This window comes from Ornithodoros turicata, chromosome 1, assembly GCF_037126465.1.
Source record: "Ornithodoros turicata isolate Travis chromosome 1, ASM3712646v1, whole genome shotgun sequence".
Classification (NCBI taxonomy): Eukaryota; Metazoa; Arthropoda; class Arachnida; order Ixodida; family Argasidae; genus Ornithodoros; species Ornithodoros turicata.
In genome coordinates this window covers 131,498,850-131,519,791 of record NC_088201.1, presented here as the reverse complement: position 1 = coordinate 131,519,791, position 20,942 = coordinate 131,498,850, and the positions used below count along the sequence as shown (strand labels likewise).

General features: G+C 45.9%; 1 protein-coding gene across 1 annotated transcript in view; it reads right to left on the bottom strand.

The window, feature by feature from the left end:
- LOC135385423 (membrane metallo-endopeptidase-like 1) overlaps positions 1–20,942 on the bottom strand; it is a 214,863-nt gene that overhangs the window by 82,125 nt on the left and 111,796 nt on the right. The window contains exons 7-8 of the mRNA XM_064614730.1: positions 8,711–8,785; positions 1,516–1,646 (exon numbers count right to left, since the gene is read on the bottom strand). Of these exons, the coding sequence (XP_064470800.1) occupies positions 1,516–1,646; positions 8,711–8,785 (206 nt within the window). The remainder of the gene's footprint in view (positions 1–1,515; positions 1,647–8,710; positions 8,786–20,942) is intronic.

The following is a 20,942-nucleotide window of genomic DNA, read 5'->3' as shown; positions in this document are numbered from 1 at the left end:
GGTGCGCGATTAAGCCTTTCATTGGAACGTCACATAGCTCGATAGCCGAAAGTAGGTTCATGGGTTCGGATTTGGCATGTCCACGTCTGATTTGAACCTGCATTGGAGACCTGTGCCACTCATTCCTTAAAACCCTAGGACACAATTACTCAATAATGTCACCTAAACCGGACGCTTTATGAATCTTCTGAACATGACCTTCAACCATGAACACGAACACGTCCTGACGACAGTCAGCGGGTAGTGGCCTAACACCGCATTGTAACGCTCGCTTAACCACTGTAAAAGCCATAGGAAGGCATGCCGTTGCGTATCTCTGAATCATGCGCAGAAGGTACTGGCGACTGGTGCCCTGCACGGGCCGACTTTTCCGGGTCGGACCCGGCCCGGGCGCATCGAAAAATGGCCCGTGCCGGCCTGGGCCCGGACCTTCATATTTTTATGCGGCCCGGTCCGGTCCGATGGCCCCGCGAATAGAGCCTGGCTCGGCCCGGTGACTCAGGGAACAGAGCCCGGCCCGGTCCGGTGACTCAGCGCGTAGATCCCGGCCTAGCATTTTGAGACGTGACGTACGCGTTTCTAGCGCTTAACCTCCCTACTTCATCATCAGAATATATATGTTGTTGTTGTTATATATAGCGCTTATCACACAAATTTATAAGTAAATTTATAGGAAGAGAAGACACGGCGACAAACATACAATAACTGCCGGTTTGACACCACAACAGCACGAGACCAAATTAAATCCAGGACGCAGGCGGGCAAGCGCGTTACCGTTACACTACCAAGGTTTTGTGGATGTAGAGGATGCCGTCGACAAACTCCTCCCAATCCTTACCCCTCTCACCAAGCTTTGCCAACGTGTTCGTGAAATACGTGAGGAGTCAGAAGCATTGTAAAGTGGCTTTGAGGATGTAACAGAGGGTCGAATCACACGCATAATGCAGTGTCCCTTGCTTGTTTTTGCAAATACTATGCACAGGAATGACGCAAGCACGTGATGACATGCACTAATAGTCCTCCATTGCGTGGAATTAGCTGCGTGATGCGGTCGAGCCTGACTCTCGGAAACAGGTTTGTCGGCCCGGGCCCGGCCCGGCCCGCCGTGCTGGCGTCTTTTGTCGGCCCGGGCCCGGTCCGGCCCGGAGCACACAGCCAGTAACAAGCCCGGGCCGGGTCGGGGGCGCGGGCCCGTGCAGGGCTCTACTGGCGACGACAAATCATGGTGACGGAATGTATTAGTCTTCACAACATACAATGTCAATGGGCCTTATTCGTGTGTCAAGACAAGTGCCGTCTTTCTGCATATTTATTCCCTAAACCACAAAATGTATTTTGTTGCCCAGAGAGTGTTTTTTGCAAATCGTCTACTGGATTCAATGAAACCAAGTACTCCGATAAATTATGGGGCGTGTATTTTCCAGAACTATATCTTTGTTGCTTATTACAAGTACGCATGCAAAATTTCAGTGGCAGCAGTTAGCAAATAGACGTGTCAGTAGAAACGTTGATTACCTCTTATGCGACGCAAGATAACTCAGTAGGCGCTCGAATTGAGCCACAGCAACGTAAAATATTTCTTCATCATCATGTACTGTGATATTGGCCTCACTGAAGATGCTGTTCAGGAAGGAAGCCCATTGCACCTGAAGAGAAAGCGTAATTTATATGAAATGTCCACTAAAATGTTCATTTGTATGCACGCGGACGACACCTGTTTTGTTATCAGTGGTAAGACTGTTGACGAAGTTATACCCCTGTCAGACGGGTGCACTTACGGCCTTAACTGTTACGGTCTTAAGTGCATACGGTCATTAAATTCTTGCCAGACGGTCAGTCATACGGCCTTTGTGACAAAGCTGAGGTGTAAGGGCAACGGAGCTTCCGCGAGACGGTTTACGGCGTTCCCCCGAAACTGTTGAAGTCTCACTACCAAACGCCATGAACAAGATGGCGCAGATTTCCTTCAACTCAAAACAGAATATTTTTATGCGACGTAATGTTCTGTGAACATTTTTCGTGCTCAACGCCTTGAGTTTATCTGGTGAATATTTGCACTTTGCTTGTCATTATATCTCGTCAGTTCGTAGTGATACCCTCGAACCACTGCACCTCGTGTCGTCTGCACCCAAAACTGTGCGCGCACAACAAAGCATCGAAATTGCTTCAAAACAAATATTGTTTGCTGTTTTTGAAATTGGCTAAGTTCAAACCAAATATTGTTTGCTGTTTTTGAAATTGGCTAAGTTCAAACCAAATGTTGTTTCTGAGTACTCACAGTGAGAACAAATGTGATCTGACTACATTTCATTCAACGCTCGCATATGTGTTTATCCGTGTAGACATCACCGGCAAAACGCCTTCACGGATACCGTCTGGCAGCCTCCCAGGTTTTAAGGCCATATTTCAGCTACGGCCTTTTCTTAATGCCGTTGCCTTAAAGGCCGTATGTGTGCCCGTCTGACAGAGGTATTAAAGCTGCTATTTCAAGTGTGACTAACTGCATTACACGCTGGTTTAGAGCGAATCATCTGTGATTAAATGTAGATAAGCATGCTTCGTTGTTTTTAGAAAGCCATCCTTAGTCGGCACGCCGATTGAGTTGAGTGTTGAAGGTCAAACTGCTAAACAGGTAGAGAGGGTTAAATATCTTAGTGTTTTGCTTAATTCGACTCTCTCTTGGAAAACGCATATTCCGCGGTCTTGCCATACCTGCTTTTTGGCTCGTCAGTGTTTTTCTATTCATGTAACTGGACAACTTTACTTTCGTCTCGTTGAATCTCATTTGCCCTATTGTATAACCTCATGGGGAAACACATTCCCTGCCTATCAGGAAATTCGATTTAAGTTGCGGAAAAGAAGCCTAAGACTGATAGCCTTCTCACGCACGAGGCATCCATCGGTATACCTTTTTACAAGACTTAACGTACTACCATTAGCTGATTTAGTTCGCTTTGTGTACCTGAATCTAGTGTATACAGTAATAAATACCGGGGAATATCTTAGCACAACAGAGTTTAATTTGTGTCCTTGAAACAATAGGAGCGCACAACGTCTTATCTTCAAACTTTTTCGATGAAACAATGTTTATGGGAGCCGGTAGCTAGAAAGCTATGGTATCAGACACTGGAATATGTTGCCATCCGACTTAAAAATGCGAACAATTCGAGCGCAGTGTACGTCGCTATGTGATGGACACCTCAACCGTTTTTGTCATCTTATTTTGCTGTAAGGCTGTACTGTAAGAGTATGTGGGTAATACTTCTAACGTTGTTTCATTGTTTCTCAGTGTCTTTCTATGCGACTGTAAACGAAAGTTATTGAGGATGAGCTGTGGGAGTTAATACCAGCATATGCTAATGACACCCAAAATTTCATCCCTAAGCTTTGTATACAGTAATTTCAATAAACAGTATAAGAAAAAGAATAGCACATAGCCATTGTGGCAGTTTCAACGTTTAGTAAGGGTGCGGTGAGCGCCGAACAAAGGACCCATTTCACAGAAAGCAGGGAAATTGTTACGGCAATCCCCATGAGCACAACTCTTGTGAGTGCTGTGAGCAGTACGTGTGAGCTTCATTGTACCTTCCGCCATGCTTCGTGCCTTGATAATAATAATACCACGGTCGGCAAAGTGCCCGCCAGAGAAGGGGAATGAAGAGGTGCTGACGTAGAGACTTGGCCAGGAACTTGTGGAAGCGACGACTGAGGAAAAGCTGGGGCAGCAGGCCCTTCGAACGTACAGGTCCCGACAAAAGTTTACGGAACATCAGAATGCCGTATATCGCCATCGGAGTGACATCCTTGCAGCAAACGGGAGCAGACAGACTTACAGACGGGTGACCGGGTATTCCATGCGTCTCTCAGTATGTGTGTCCACTCCTGTTCTCTGCTCGTGTGCCGCTCCGATCAAGAAATACGTTGCTCTGGTGTTCCATAAACTTTTGTCTGGATCTGTACCAGGATAAGTGCCGGTAGCTATGCTATCAGAGAGAGAGAGAGAGAGAGAGAGAGAGGGAGAAAAACGAAGCTCAACAGTTCAATGTCGGCAAAGGCGATTAGGGCTTGAAATGTGTTGAAATTCCCCTTGCACCGCAGCTTTCAGCGCACATGTGCATAGCTGTGGAACATTCGCGTTCTTAGAGGTACACACAATTGAGAACTCCATATGCAATAAACTGCCATATGTCACGCGTTGCTTCTCGTAGGCCTATCGGACTTGGAGGATTGTTTCGAAATTATCCCGTCTCCCGCATATTGGGCCGCGATTGATATCCTTCGGTTATTGGTAATGCCATGTGGCTCTATGTAACCTCCACAGAGTCTTTGGCGTCCCCGTCTACACAACCACGGGAATAGTCGCAGTCGGTACATAATTTATTGATATTTCAGATGTTAAAATATCACCCTTTTGCCTGCAACTCCGCGACAGCCAGAATAAACATATTTTTGTGAGAGATGCCATTGGGGCTACTCATTGAGAAATGCAGCGTGGTCCTACTGACAAATCCCGGTGAGCGTATTGTCGGTCGTCGTCCACCACGTCGCGGTCACACACTAGAACAATAGTAAGCCACTATTCCCACAGAAGTCATCAATGCCCTTCCATCAACACAAAGGGTGGCACTACGAAGCTGCTGTAAATACGTTTCAGGGTTTATATTTTCATTTTTATTCAGTGTGAGCGCCGCGAAGCAACTGTGGCTATGAGCGGTGTCTACCACCGGTCCTACCACCGGCTGTGCTGTCTGTCTCGGTTTTTCCTGGGCTTTCCGGAGACTTTCCAGACAGTTCCCCTGAAGTCGGCCCAGGACGCATAATAACGTCCCTGTCCCCGACTCCTTCCTGCTGTCCACATCTGTCCGCCGCTGATAGTCAGAGTTGCTTTGCGGCACTAACACGGAATAAACAATACTTCTACGCACATGTAAATGTTTTTCGTTGGATTTCAGCATCTGCAGTACAAAGCGCCAGGAAAGCAAGGAACCCTCATTAGAGAAACATATGTTTCCTCTTGGTAATGAAGCTAATAAAACCTATTTAACCGACCCAATCCAGCTTACTTGTGTAATCAAGTTTATAGAGTTAAGTGAGCACAATAGACTTTTCGGGACAAGCTCTAGAATATCCAGATAAAATTAATTTAGTTAGTTGCGTTACCTGGTTACGTTAATAAACCACAAAAGTCTACATTATAATCCATGTGTTAGGACTCACTTTAACCAGCAAACATTGCAGAAGGTAGAGACCCCTTGAAACTGTTGCATGTAAATGGCGCTTTAGTATTTGGATGTCGTCTTGACTTTTTAGTAACGTTAGGGATTCCCCGCGTAAGTATTTCCATACCCAAGAAAATTATTCAGTTCGCATATTTTCTTAGAACAACTACAATGGCGCCAAATACACTCTCACAGCTATTCATAGCTGTACAGTGATACCGCCGAAGCACGCGAGGTTGCCATTCACATGAGCCTTTACTAGCAATAAAATGCGCGGAACTCTGCCATGTTTCCGACGACACCCCAGCAATATGACGACAAATTTACCCCCACCGAGGCTTCGCAGTTTCGTAACGACCTCCTCACTGCATCGTGACGAAAGCGACCAGCAACGGTGTCTCCAAAAGTGACTGCGTTGGTATAACAACGAGGGCACCCATCCTCTTTTTGTCACAAACCCCTTTCAGCACCGTGGCGAAAGGGACGTAGCCAGCAATGGCCTCTCATGGAGCGGCGATGAAAGAGGTCGTGTGGCAGCCCCACTGCTATAGCAACAACGGTGATTGACGAGACGCGGAGCGTGTCAGCAACGCGCCTGAATTATACGCTTGAATCATGCTTATTCTCTGCAAAGGGCAGCAGTCTTTCGCAATCTACACCCTTTCAGTTTTCAAGTGAGTATGATGCTAATTTCAGTCACTCACTCCCATGCATTTCAACTGTTATTATCCGCAACAGCCGCCCATTCTGAATAGAAGTTTGCTAGTGATGCGCAAACTACTGAGACGAATGGTACTTGAAAGATAGAATAAAAAAAAGGTGATCGCTATCAACTACCGATGAGAGTGACCACGTTTGAGAGAATCGAGCTCATGCGTGAAAACGATGATGTACACGGCTGGGGACAAGCGGCATGGCAGTGCATGTTAAGGCGTCGCGCTCGTTGGTGGTAGCCAAGGTCGTGCTGAAGACCTGGAGGTGGTAGGTTCGGATCCTACCACCGTGTGTGCTGTCTGATGATTTCCCTGGGTTTTCCGAAGACTTTCGAGAAGAATGTCGGCACAGTTCCCTCTGAAATTGGCCCATGACGCATACTAAACCCCTGTCCCCCACTCGTTCCCGTTGTCTTTATTCTATCTTCGTAGGTCCTACAGCGTGAGGCCTCGTATAGTAGCAGTCACAGCAGAAGATAGAACACAGCTGCTGTGACAAAGAGACCGTGAAGTTCATATCACGCGACGACCCGAAGGCAATTGCGGGTTCCATTACTAATATGTTCCTTTGCTTTGGATTTTGTTGTCGATGATGGCACAATTATTCCTACCATGCACGTCGACGTCATTCTATGGTGGTAAAGGAAACGTCGTAATACACAGGATGCTGTGGGCCATGGCTATGACTGGGATGTGCATCATCAGCACATTGCTTGGTTTGGCTGAGCTGGTTTGGCGAAAAGATACCTGTACCACCTATTAACTTACATCCATCCGTCGGCAAAACTCACTCATGAGCAGGCTCATTCATGCTTACTCATGCGCAATATGGCGAACGCGTTGAGCATAAGTGAGCAAACGGAGAGCTGAGCGCAAAGTGAGTGACCATGAGTGAGCGTATGGAGGACTGAGCAGGGTGTGAGTGAGCATGAGCGAGCAAATGGAGAGCTATAGTGAGCAGTAACGAAAGTCTCCGGACTACCGCGGGCGCTCTGTTGATCAGCCGAACGAGTACCACTAAGTGGATCCCTCCCATGTACCAATCTAAACATCGTAAAAGTCCAGTGGGACCCTCTCGATATCCTGAACAGCTACAAGGGTAGATGACAACGTGTGCTAAAGACAGTCTCATGGTTAAATTGCAAGCAAGCTGTTACACGGAGAAACGTGGTATACTTCACAAAATTCACACTCATGAGCATGCTCACCCATGCTCTATGTGACGAATGAGTTGAGCATGACTGAGCAAAGGGAGAGCTGAACGGGAGTGAGTGAGCACGAGTGAGCAAAGGGAGAGTTGAGCGGCGAGTGAGTGAGCATGAGTGAGCAGTCGCAAGTGACGATCTCTGTTTACATCTTCAATACATGGTACTACGGGGATTTTCAAAACCAACGTGCCAACTCCGCTTCTTCAGCGCGAGGTTACCGAAAGGGGATCTCAACAAGTGTGATAATCAAACTGCAGCTAACACGACTAGCAGAAAAGATCAGAGCACAAATCACATACAGATAGGTGGTGAAACAAGCAACAAGAGCCTGCGCATTGCTCAAGGGGAAAGCAGTCGTTACTCTCGCTTGGTAAACGAAGAACGAATTGCTCACCATTTGCTTATTTATTAGAAGACAAATGAAAGCGAGTAATATTATCACAAAAAGGCGCACTTTATTCGCACACTTTTTCGATGCACTTTATTATGTATCAGTGTCATTCCCATCTCCCATAATAAGATTTTCACTACCGACAAACTGATGACTTTATAGCGTTTGGAGAACGAATCCTGGCACAGGGAAAAGCCATTCGTTCTAGTTTGCTTATTTTATTTTACAGTTATTTGTTATTGCTTTATTTTAGTTGGGCATGATATTGTATCGTTTAAAGTGCCAGAACGGACAAGATCTCGTGTCTTCAGAATGTATGTAATTGAAATTCAATTGTCCCGCACGGTATTTTCCCAAAGTATTGTCTTTCTATGTGAAGTGGAGGTATCATTAAAAATTCATTTCTAGCCTCTTGAGACTCTTCCCGTCCACTTGTGTTCCAAGCGTGTTGTTCACCCCAAATTAATGTATTAAAAAACTAGTCTACACCAGCTAGCTTGCGCCCCTCTAATCTGTTCTTGATTTCTAGTTTTAATAATAATAATAATTAGGGGTTTACGTCGCGAGGCAACTGAGATCAACTTTCTAGTTTTGAGACGTCTTGTGGTACCTAATACAACCTGGCGTCTGAAAACATTGCCTCTCGAAGGTTGATCTTGACCTGCTCACCACAGCTGCTGGCAGACTTCCAACGCTTTGTGAAGAGCAGAGGTGCTGGCGCTGTTGCTAAGAGGAAAGACGTCAACTCTTGGTGACGTCACGTACTCTTGAAGAATCAAAACTGTGTTTTTTTGGCGCGTTGGGAAAATTGGTGGAAGCGCGTGGCGTTCACTCACTGCATTTGTATTTTGCGTATTTAGTTTTCGAACGAAGTTGATTTCCGATACGAAATGCGTATATATCGTTCTATAGTCTGTAGTAACCCCATAAGTGGAGATGAAGGAAAAGAAACAATCGCACATAACTGCGATTTAGTGTATTGTTCATAGAAGGGTATATTTAGGGTTTCAATATCAACACGATTATACAGTTACAAATCGGAGTTGCTACTACACTCCTACATTTCAAGTATTTACTCAGAAAACGTGATGCATTGTTGTCTCCGGGCCTGGAAATGTTGGATGCCCTGGTTTCCCTTTTTGATATTCTACAATTTCAAAGTGTTCAAAAGTGGCCCACCTGTGGAAGAATTCCTTGCAGTTGTTTGATTGACACTGGAGCAACATCACCATCTTGGTACATCTGACGGAGTTTCTGCAGGAAACAGCGGAGATAAATGTGAAAGACATGTTGATGCTTTCATTGACCATACGATCACTCATAGGTGTGCACGATGCCAATATAATATTGAGCACACTAGCGCTCGACAAACCTTATTACTGGGACCTCCCGTGTAGTCCTCAATTCCTGTCCATGGTGGAAGGGAGCTATGAACTAGTGTGTGTACTAGTATAAGAGCGCTTCACTATTGCTATGAAACACGCTTGAAGGCCATAGCGTTCCTGTTACATTTGCTTCATTGAGCGATTCAGTAGAGGAAGCTAAGAAGGAACATGATGCTTTTTCGAACGGTGTCTAGTGCCTGAAATGGTTACATGCATAACGCGCATGGAGTGGACTAGATGTCGAAGCTATCATTTTTGTTACCCGCTCCGGTACACATGCGTGGCGGCCCGTCGGCGTGCCTCTGCTAGCGCGCGCCACTGCGCCTGCCAGCCACTTCTACCGTCACGTTCTAGCGTGAGGCCACGACCATCTGTCTGCTGGGACACTCTATGATCGCCGGTCAGGACTCATGTAGAGGGACACCACCTCCTCTACATTTGGTGACCCGAACAAAAACACCATGTGTGGCATAATTCTGCCCAGTACCATCCCAAATTTCTTCAAGACCACACTCGAAGCCATCACTGAAGGTCCGGTGCACCGTTCAACAGAGGAACCGCTAGGCGACGGGGCCAGTTCACTGCGGCTCACTCAGGGTGCATCATCGCACCGCCTGGCCGCTCAACACCATGGTTCACTCATCTACCCAGCTCACGGGCTAGATTTTGAACTTTTCGCTATCCCGTAACGCTTGCTAAACGCTCGTGCTCCCCGGTTGACGGCCAATGCGCGTGACGGAATGAGCGCGCAAATTTTGAAAAATAGCTATAACGATTGCTATGCGCACATCAAGATTGAGCCCCACGTCGCTATGGTCTCGCACTCTGCATCACGTCGCCACATGCTTCGCGTTTGCACTTCTCGTGCTTTCACCAGCGGCACCTTCCCGAGCATCACACTCCCATACCGGTCGCGGTACGCCGCTGGCGACTGCATGGCCACATCCTCATCATCAAGCCAGTCCCAAGAACCTTGCCCACTTTGCCTTCCCACCGGGCTTTGATACATGGTGCTGGCAGCCTATCTAATTGCCGTCAAGAGGCACCGAGCCAACGTTCCACCGGGGATTCGCACGGAGACCACTGAGTTCTACTCCCGGTCTGATGTTCTGAGACTGGAACAACATTGAAGGGACAAATACATACAAAGCCTCAAATTGCCTAAGAAATTAACGGTGAAAGATGAAAGTCACTGAAAAGGTTACCCAGCTGTAGGACTCGAACCCACATCGTCTGGATTACCGGTCCAGGGTTCTACCAATTGAGCTAAGCTAACACGCTTTCTCAGCGACTTCCAGGGTGCGTCATCAGAAGGGTCAAACCAGTGACTCTCTCTCACTCATCCTCCTTTCACTCTTACATTTTTGCTCACTCATACACGCATTCATACGACAGGGATCGACGCAAGCGGCAACTGTTGAACATGAGAGAACTGATGTTCTGAGACTGGAACAACATTGAAGGGACGAATACATACAAAGCCTCAAATTTTCTAAGAAACTAACGGTGAAAGATGAAAGTCACTGAAAAGGTTAGCCAGCTGTAGGACTCGAACCCACATCTTCTGGATTACCGGTCCAGGGCGTGTTAGCTTAGCTCAATTGGTAGAGCCCTGGTCCGGTAATCCAGAAGATGTGGGTTCGAGTCCTACAGCCTGTCTAACCTTTTCAATGACTTTCATCTTTCATCGTTAATTTCATAGTCTGAGAACATCAGTTCTCTCATGTTCAACACTTGCCGCTTGCGTCGATCCCTGTCGTGTGAATGAGTGAGCAAAAATGTAAGAGTGAAAGGAGGATAAGTGAGAGAGAGTCCCTGGTTTGTCCCTTCTGATGACGCACCCTGGAAGTCGCTGAAAGGGCGTGTTAGCTTAGCTTAATTGGTAGAGCCCTGGACCGGTAATCCAGAAGATGTGAGTTCGAGTCCTACAGCTGTCTAACCTTTTCAGTGACTTTCATCTTTCACCGTTAATGTCTTAGGCAATTTGAGGTTTTGTACGTATTTGTCCCTTCAATGTTGTTCCAGTATGAGAACATCAGTTCTCTCATGTTCAACAGTTGCCGCTTGCGTCGATCCCTGTCGTATGAATGCGTGTATTCGGGACGGTTTCACCAACGCTGGTTAAGAGTTAAACCGAGATCAAGGGTCCTTAAACTAGAGGTTAACCACCAGCCCTGTTTCACGAACGCCGGTTAGCCAAATCTCCCGTTAAAGTTGACGGATTTCTTGATCGCTCGTCAACGGCCGGTTAACCCGTGAGTTAAATATGGCGGCGTTGGTATTGTGACATTGCCGCGGAAGATGTCGTGGCAAATTTGTGCTTCAGAAGAGAAATTGGTCTCGTAATGAGCATCGTTTCGCAGGGATGTGTCGCAGATGTTGTGAATAAAGTACGTGGATTATCAGCAGCATCGCGAACCCTTGTACCCCATATGTTGGTGTACCTGTCCTTTCATTTCAAGCATTACTTGCTATTCTTGCACATAAATAGCTTCATTTCAGTCAAACAGTATGTTGACAGCTTTCTTGGGTGTTAGGTGAATGTAAAACTGCTGCACCTCGTTACGAAGACATACGTGTATGCGTGCGTGTGTTACCGTCTGCGATTATAAACAAAACATAGTTTGCGCTGACACTAAAGAAAACTTATTGAAAAAACGTATTTTCACATAAGCAAGGGGCGTAAAGAAAAGTAGGTTTACATGGTAGGGTATTCATTAAAATATTTTAATTATTATGATCGTCTTCAGTATAAATATGTGTCGTCTGCTACAGACAGAAGGTAATCACTTCTGATGCAAAGCCACGGAGTACTTTGACGAGAATCTGGAAGATCTACACCTGAGTTTTCAAGTTCAGCCGTCACGATATTATCCTAGGGACACCACGGACCCTTTTGTAACCCTAAATAACAAGCAGTTTCATGACAGATTTCGGCTAATGAAACATACAGTGTATGATCTCCTCCTGGTAATTGAGAAGCACCTCGATTTTACATCAGACAAGAACTCCTCAGTACCACCAATACGCCAGCTCCTAATCTGCCTCCGTTTCTATGCTCGTGGAACTTTTCAAATAGTTATAGGCGACACGTCTGACATAAGCAAGTCTACAGTCTGCCGTATAATCAAGCGAGTATCACATGTTCTTGCCTCACTGTCACCTCTCAACATAAAATTCCCATCAACGCAAGATGAAAAGCAAAGGACAATGCTCGGATTCTATGACATTGCAGGTTTTCCAGGAGTCATTGGAGTAATTGACTGTACACACGTAGCAATACAGTCACCAGGTGGTAACACAGCAGAGCTGTTCAGAAACAGGAAAGGCTACTTTTCAATTAATGTACAGTGTGTACGTGACGCTGACTTGCGGATCACCGACATTGTTGCTATTTGGCCTGGTGCTAGCCATGATGCCACAATTTTTGACAGCTCGTGAATTCGAGCCCACCTCGAGACAAATTTAGGGGGTCATTTGCTCGGAGACGCAGGATATCCTTGCAGGCCCTATCTGCTTACACCCTTAGCAGCACCTAACTCTGCTGCAAAAAAGAGATATCAGAATAAGCATGTTGCAACAAGAAACACTGTAGAAATACTCTTTGGTGTGTGGAAGAGGAGGTTTCCTGTGTTGAAGATGGGGCTACGTTTGAAGATTGACATTGCTCTGGCGGTGATTGTTGCAACAGCGGTGTTGCATAACATTGCTCAACAAAAAGACAATTGCATGCCTGACATTTGTGAGTCAGTTGTCGAGCATGAATCAGTTCATGTTGTGTGGAACGGTCCTTTAGAGCCAGGAGCCACAAGCGCTAGAGCCCAAATAATTGCAAACTTTGCAAGGAGCCGTGAGGATCTGGAGCAGTTGCTACCTGAATGATGATAAGCAGGACACATGAAGGACGCATAAGATGCAGGCTAGCTGTTTGTATATGATGGAAGAGGCATACACACAGGACAACATATTTTCAAACAAAACAATTGTTTATTTCAAACAAGGTGACCGTAGGCAAAGGAACCTCAGAAGAGTAAAGTGGGTTGACACAGGGGGCACACTTACACAATTTCCTTTGCTCGTAATCTCTATAAACGCCTACAAGGGGCTTTCTGTCTGAGGTCATCCCTGAATTTTGGCATTCCTGAAGATGCTTTGTGAGCTCAGAACTGGTAACACCGGAATCGACATTTTGGTTATAATCTGATAATTTTTGGAGTGGGCAAGAAGGCTCTTGTGGAAGCTCACAGACATAAGCCGCAGAGGGAATTGTGTCAGTGAGCCCTTCATGTTCTCTCATTCACTCTTCTGAAGTTTCTTCTCCTAAAGTATTCAATGTGATTTTGCAGCAATAAATGCATTGTCGTAGAGGGTATAGACATTGTTTAGGGTTACGTGTTCCCACACTCATGCATTTAATTGTCTTCGTTTTATTTCCAAGTCCAGCTGAGCTGACTCAAGGAGTAAAGCCTTGTACTCTGTGTCCAACTGTGCGTGAATCAATTTTGCCTTAGCTATGGATTCCTCGAGCTTTGCTACGTCCAACCTCTTCAGGTTTAGTGTGATTTTCGATTTTGCTAGTTTTTTGTACCATAATGCAGATCTATGTGCTGGCTGCATCACAGAGCGTCGAGGTGGTGCAGGCCTCCTACGTGACGAGGTGTGGTGCACTTGCCTCCTTGTCCCTGGGACACCCGGTAGACATGGTGCTCCTGCTGTAGCGGCTAGAGTTCCAGAAGGAGCTATTTCTGTGGTGGCCTGTCCTGTTGAGGTTGAGGTGTCTTGTTCATGTGTGTCCTCATTCCACAGATCTTCACCACTGAGACATGCCTCAGAATCAATCCGACGCTCCTGTAATATAAAAGAAGAATGCAGGCTTTGCATCAAGATCTATGATGTAGATGCGGGCTAACTAGGGCTATGATGTAGATGCGGGCTAGATGCGGGACAAACTAAATGATACGCAAGCCTAGCTTGGCTTGCCTATGAATGCATTGCATCAAGAATGCCATTTTGATTTTCATATGAGGTCCAATGCCAGGAAGAACAGCAAGAAGAGCAAATGTTTGTTCTTTGACTTGTATAAATCTCTTCTACAGACCCCGACAAAAGGTTACGGAACACTGGAGTGGTGTATATAGTCATCTGAGCGACACGGTTGCTACAAACAGGAGCAGACAGAATTACAAACAGGAGACCGGGAACTCGACGCACCACTCAGTACGTGTGTCCACTCCCATTCGCCGCTAAGGTCTTGCTGAGATCAAGATATACGTCGCTCTAGTGTTCCGTAAACTTTTGTTGTGATCTGTACATCTCATAATATTTAAATCCCTGAGACTAGGGAAGTATGAAAACAAATGACAAGGACAAAGTGTCCAAGTTGAGACTGTCGATGTGGGTGTTTTGTGCCTTCCTAGTCTGTTGATTTTCATATTACGAGTTCTAATCACCAGCTGACTTGCTTTTTAGCCATTCTCTCTCGAACACGCCAGCAAAATGTTTTCAGCTCTACAGAACATAACATCACTAAACGGAGCAAAATAAGCACAAGACTTACCACAGGAATCTCATTTGTACTTGTCCCATTGATAATGACATCTAAAAATAAAGAAGGTCAATTCCATTCACCTGAGAATTACGCATGTCCAGGACAACAAAATAACTGAGCAGACGCAAATACCAAATATTCTTGAAGCATCCGAGTCATAGGAGTTCTGCAGTGGCTGTAGATTTCCAGGTATCAGAGAGGCAATCTGAATTGTTGCACCGGAGAGCGGTGATGGTGGTGCCCCCCAGTGCGAAACACTGCATTCCGGTGCTTTGCTAGCTCCTTACGAGATTTTTTCTTTTGATTTTTGTAGCAGTGCACCAACTGCTCAGTGACCCTCAGGTGCACAGTTGATAGTGCATTAAACTCCGAAGTTAGCTTCTTCCACGTAGCGTTTTTTTGCTCAACTGTCTTCCCATCAGTTTTCTTGTTTTCAATTACAGTTCTGTATTTACTGACGAGGTCTAGCAGAGTAGATATCTCACTTTCGGTAACATTCGGGCTTTGTTTCGCCATCGTTGGAAAATAAATAGCAATACCTATAACGCAGAGCTTCGAAGATGCTGTCGTCTGCGAAATAACAGACCATAATAACAGGGAAGACGATTGCAGATTAGAATGATCGCTAAAAACGAGTGAAAAACGCTGTTCTGCCTCTTTTATTGCAAATAAATTTACAGGCTCTTGTACATGCAAGAGTTCCTAATTATGTCTGCTTCTCAGTGCTGCTTGTAGTACAGTAATGCTATCTCCACGGAGCCAGTCATTGTGGGAGGGAATGTAGCTGCGCACCTCGTGACCGTTGCTGTGGTGGACAGTGTGCTGATTGATTATGTGCTTAGTCCTTGCTGTTGTTGCTAGTGATTGACGTTACACCAGGCGACCCTGCGGCCAACTGGTGGTCACTTGTGGACAGTAACCTGCTGTGACTCTCCGCAACTGTACGATGGCCACCGGAGCGGCAGGTGATGCTGCTGCTTTCTTCAAAGTGATGCCGTTGATTTAAAATTAAATTAATTGTGTCTGTCCACTCGCTTTGTATTTATTCGTTTTTATAACACCACTACTTCCCGGCTAAATACGGAGGGGTCTGGACATGTGTATTGACCCCCAATTGCTTTGTGGATCGTAATTACTTTGGGGCCCTAATTACGTCTTAATTACGATTAAACCGTGTCCAGATCAGCCGTATTAAAGCCGGCAGTCGTCGTCATCACCTACTACTTCCCTATACTGCTGACATTGTCAGTTTCATCAGCAGACCGAGTTTGGGTGACCAATGTTTGTTAGTGTCGCCTGTTTTCGGTAGTGACTGGCTTACAGAACAAGGCGCTCTCTCGCGCATATAAGTTCATGATGTGACCGTAGGGGAACGCTGACTTCCATAAGTATCATTCGTGGAAGCGCTGGCTTCATCCTCATCCAATACGCCAACAACGGCAAGCCAGTTCGTCACCACCACCAATACGCCGGCAGCTCTCGTAAAGACAAGCCACATGCAGCCTTTTACAGCCACACAGTGACTGTGCAAGACAAACAAAGCCCCTGAGACCTATTATGATGGTTATTTTCAGTTCCCCTGTCTAGTCAATGATGAATGTATCTTGGGCGCAATTCTTAACTGGCTTCGCGCTGCATTTGTCAACTGAGAAGTGTCATAGAAAATCCCCCAGCAGTTAATGCAAAGTTGACTATTCGTGAGTTATGCTGAGATATCGTCAAGAATAGCCGCGTCAATTTCCATGACTACTATCAACTAATAGCGAATTCGACTTGTCGATGTGGAGCGAGTAATCGAACCAGCAATAGAGCAACAAATGCCGGCACGGAGGAACCGAATCCGAACACACGACGACATACAATCACACCTTGGCCAAACACCTCGCTGAAGACGTCGCTCATATCAGCCAGACTCAGATGCCCAACGACAGCTGCAGGGCCGCCTCGGAAGATCTGCAAGGGACGACACCCTAGTAGCACAAAAGTTTTATAAACGTCAAGAAATGGTTTCGGCAAGACAACTTTTCCATCTAGGCAACGTCCTCTATTTGGTGTAGACAGCGTCTTCTACACTCAGTAATGTGACGCTTGTATGCATCTTAAAGGGGCTATCGTATCCGAAACGTGTGTATGAGACCGATGTGGTAATGTTCAGTGCTTCACAGTCAACTTGGTAAAGTTGTTATTCCGAAAACAACTTACCTATGAAATAAACGTGTTTAAAAGATATGCACTCTCTCTGCAGGCAAGGGCGCCCCAGCGAACTAACACCATGATGACGTCAGTCAGGCACACGACGCAGCGCAGGCGATTGCCTTCGAGGTCGTCTACTTCGCGTTCGCACTGAAAATTCCCCGGTAAATACGGGGGAGGGGGGAGACTTTCGCATACGAGCGTATGTTCTGACGCGACCACGTTGCGAGGAACACGGTGTTACACTCTGGCTGTACGAACACGTTCGACGCTAGCCAGAAACAACATTACACAAGCAGATTACAGATGCTTCTCGACCAGCAGACGCCGTCCCTCCAGCCCACCGGTCGGTCGCCAAGGCTACCAAGGTCCCTCCAGCCGCTCCGAGAGTGGATTTGTCCGCTGCAAAGGGCGCTCACTGATTGGCCTTATCTGAGTGACGTTTTCTCCGATTTCCAGAGAGGGAATTCCGAAAGACTCTCGATACCCGTCGTCTGCTCTTGCCAACGAAACGGCACTATGGTTTCAGAATCGACTGCGACGGATGCGACAGTCCCTTTAAAGGGACTATGAAATTTCCCGAACTCCCATACTTTTTTCGCTGGAAACTGTTCTTCCCGCCGAGAAAGTAATATTCCACAAATTTTTCCGGACGAAATCGCTCCACTCTGTGAGGAGCGCGCGCTCGAAATGTCTCTTCCGCGTTCCTCCTCTCCCGCGCACATTCTGCCGTCGATGGTGTAACTGTACGGACCGCAGTTCTGTGCCCCGTTACGTCACCGGTGTTGCGCAATGGCAAGTAATGCTGCGAGCCGGCTGTGGCTGTCGAGTGTCGCCGTCCAGTCGCACATAGAAGGTCACAAGGTCTCGGGCCGCGTCTGGGGGTGGAAGTTGAAGCATTACGTTTTCTTGGTTGGAGGCGTTCGGATAACACGCTATAATGAACAGCTTTTTGCGTGTGAATCGTTTGCTACAGTTGAGCTGGCAAGTATGACATGTGAGCTGTACTTTTTCATCGAATGTATTCGTCCTCTGCTCTGCGGCCGTTCACAACAAGGAACTCAAGTACCTCCGTGGCTCTGATAGTCTTGCTGACGAGTTACGTGGGCCTCTAGCGATTCACCGCAACGTGTATTGGTTGTATCGCCGTCACTAATGGAAAGTGTCTGGTGGTTGCTCGGCGTTGCACTTATATTTACGTCAGTTGCAGTTATATTTACGTGTTGGCAATCTGACAACAAAGGGAGTGCGTTGTGAAGTGCGACGATATTTGGAAGATGCCCCCTTTGTTACTCGATTTGTTTGCACGAATTATCCTAACGAATATCGGGTGGTCTAATGGTCTAATGTTTTGTTTTACTTTGTTTCAACTCGTGTTCTTCGTCACCATTACTGTTATTATTCAAAGCAGCTTCGTGCCTTCAGGCGATGTTGATTTACTCTGCATTTATTGTTCTACAGATGGCTGTATTTCCTTCCGTCGAAGGACTTCTTGTTTGCCTTAGATTATGGTTCATGCAATAATTTATTTATGAGCACGTCATGTATTCTGTATTCAGTGTTGAGCACGTCGTAAATCTGAACATTTAGCATTGCCAACCATCATGCCTACAAAAACTGAGCTGTAGCGTGTTGTAGAGTATTCTGCACATCGTATTTATTTCTGATAAGTGTTTGTCGTTTAACAAATTTATTGTTCAACCAGGTTTCCAATACTGTGTAATACATCCATAACCCTAAGGCTAGGGGACACAATCTCACGACACCAGTTCGCCTGCTTCATTGCCCTCCTATATTATTGTGTTACGTAAGCTTGAAGTCACCAGTTGAGGTAACTGGAAAGAAGCAAAAAAACCCAGTACTGACGTAGCATGCCCAATATTTTGCAATTAGAAAAACGACAAGTAATTGGTACTATTTCAAGTCAACTGCTTGTTGGTCTTCCGGCGGAAATCTGCTTTCTTTGTGAAAGAACTGTTCCATTTGCCACCGGGACAGAGTCCTCGCTATGCAGGCTCCTCCGAGGGTGTGGGCACACTTGTATGTGCATCAAGGACGAGGACAGCAGGCTCAAACAGCTGAAATGTCGACATTTAGCTAAAATAGTACAATAACTAAGACTTAACATATACATATACACATTATATGCTATACATGCATAATTTTTATTTTTAATAGAACACAGGATTTGTTCTATTTTACACTGTCGCACAGCTCATCTAACAACTGTATTGGCACCGGTGTTACCAGCAAATCAGGGTTGAAGTAGCTGCACGGCCTTGCAGGATGCCCAGAGCAAGTTGAACTGGTTGAACACAGCAGTACACCACTGGTATGATGATGGTTGGTAGGGTTATCTTTTGGTAATGTGACACAAAGTGCAGTTGTAGCAGGAACAAAATCTCATGAGGACAAAGTGTATCAAAGGTAGGTTCCTTTAATTTAGAGGTGACCTGCAGAGCACTTGCTGGAGTTGTCCTGGCATGTTACCCTGGTGAAAGACTTCAGCTGCCATACACATGGGCTGCCCTGATTTGAGAGAAGAAATTAACACAGTATACAACTCCAGTTCCGGTGAATGCAAATGATGTAATCTAACTGAGCAATGATTCGAATGCAGAAAAAATAGGCGATGTCAAGTTGCCGGTGGTGAGTAAATCAAAGAGTGATATTAAACGGTAGGAACAACTTATTTATTTACACATGGTAAACAAGACTTTCGTGTACGAGACTGCACTTCTGGTAACCTGGTAACCTGAAGAAGTGCAGTCTCGTGCACGGAAGTCTTGTTTACCATGTGTAAATAAATAAGTTTTTCCTACCGTTTAATATCACTCTTTGAGCAATGATTATAAGATAAGAAGTGTAAACAAGAAAATGTCCCCCTCAATATCGTATTTGTGCACATGATAAAGCAAACTGTAAATCAAATAACAAAAAAGGTAAAAAAAAACTTGTGAACAATATACAGAGCCCGAATGGTAGGAAAGACACTGCATTAAAGAGGAATCTGGAAAGAGGGTGCACACAATTTGTCTGCTCTGAATAGTGGGTTACAATGATCATGCTGTCTCACCTAAGGGGTTTCAGGCTCCGCTGAGGAAGTCACCTGTAAACATGAAAGCAGATGAGTGAAGAGAGAAGAACGGATACGTATGTTCAACATATTACATAAATATTCTGTTGAAGTATGGTTTCTAAGATCATTCTAAACGAAGTGTACTTTTATCAACAGTGCACCACCTGAGTTTAGGGACTAGATTCGGTAACTTCTATTTTCTTTTTTTTACTCTCTCTGTGCCGTAAGCGGCGGCAAGGTTAAGAGTCACGTAGATGAGAATTAACCCATTCACGCAATCCTGAAATCTATGACAGCATTTGAACCACACGGACTGAGAGACCTTTGTTAGCCCCAATAACGAAAAATACTCACACATTTGCGCCGTTTAGGTGGATGTTCTTTCCCAGGTGTGGACAGGTATTGTGATGGTGCTACACCTTGATTCAGACGACACTGAGCTCGTTATCCAGTACGTTGAAGAGATTCAGCGTACCCTTCGTAAATTCGATCATGCAAATGTCCGCTAAAAACACGAGCAGTCGATGGCACCACATCGTCTTTCCACTCCGGCGGTCCGATTGCTTCGTGGCATCAAAAGCTGTCCGTCTCGTCACTGGGAAGCATGAGACATTGGATACCAGGCGAATATTGACGTAAATTAGGGCAACCAACTATCCAACATCGTCTCGGCATGTCGAAAACCACAGGATGCGACTATGCGACCGCGGTAGACTGCGACCATCGCGCGGAAGCTGCCGTCATGGAGATTTCCACTCCCAATGAACCATGCGATGAACGCATACGCGGGATCCTACGTCGCATGCTCCTGGCGGGATCCTTCGACTCGGCAACACGTCACGATGACGTGTTGCCGAGCTGGCCGTGGTACCGTCACGTTGCCCGCTGTGTCTCCGCTCGGCAGCTCGCCACGGCGCGGCGCCAGCTGTCCTCCCTTCGCAGTTCCGTTTAAATTCGCTCCCGAGAATACTCCTCGCATGATGAAGGTAAAATTTTGGTTCTAGACTCGGGAAAAGGTTTTCTTTCTGATGAAAACGAGAAAAAATCATTTCACAGTCCCTTTAAAGACGTTGTACAAGTCACCTTGAAGACAACTCTTAAATGTAAAAAAAAAAGAAAAGAAGAAATATCTAAATGTCATCCTTGATGCGTGCTGAAGACGCATTTGAAACATTTTTCGCGCACTTTTAGGTGAGCACCCTCAGT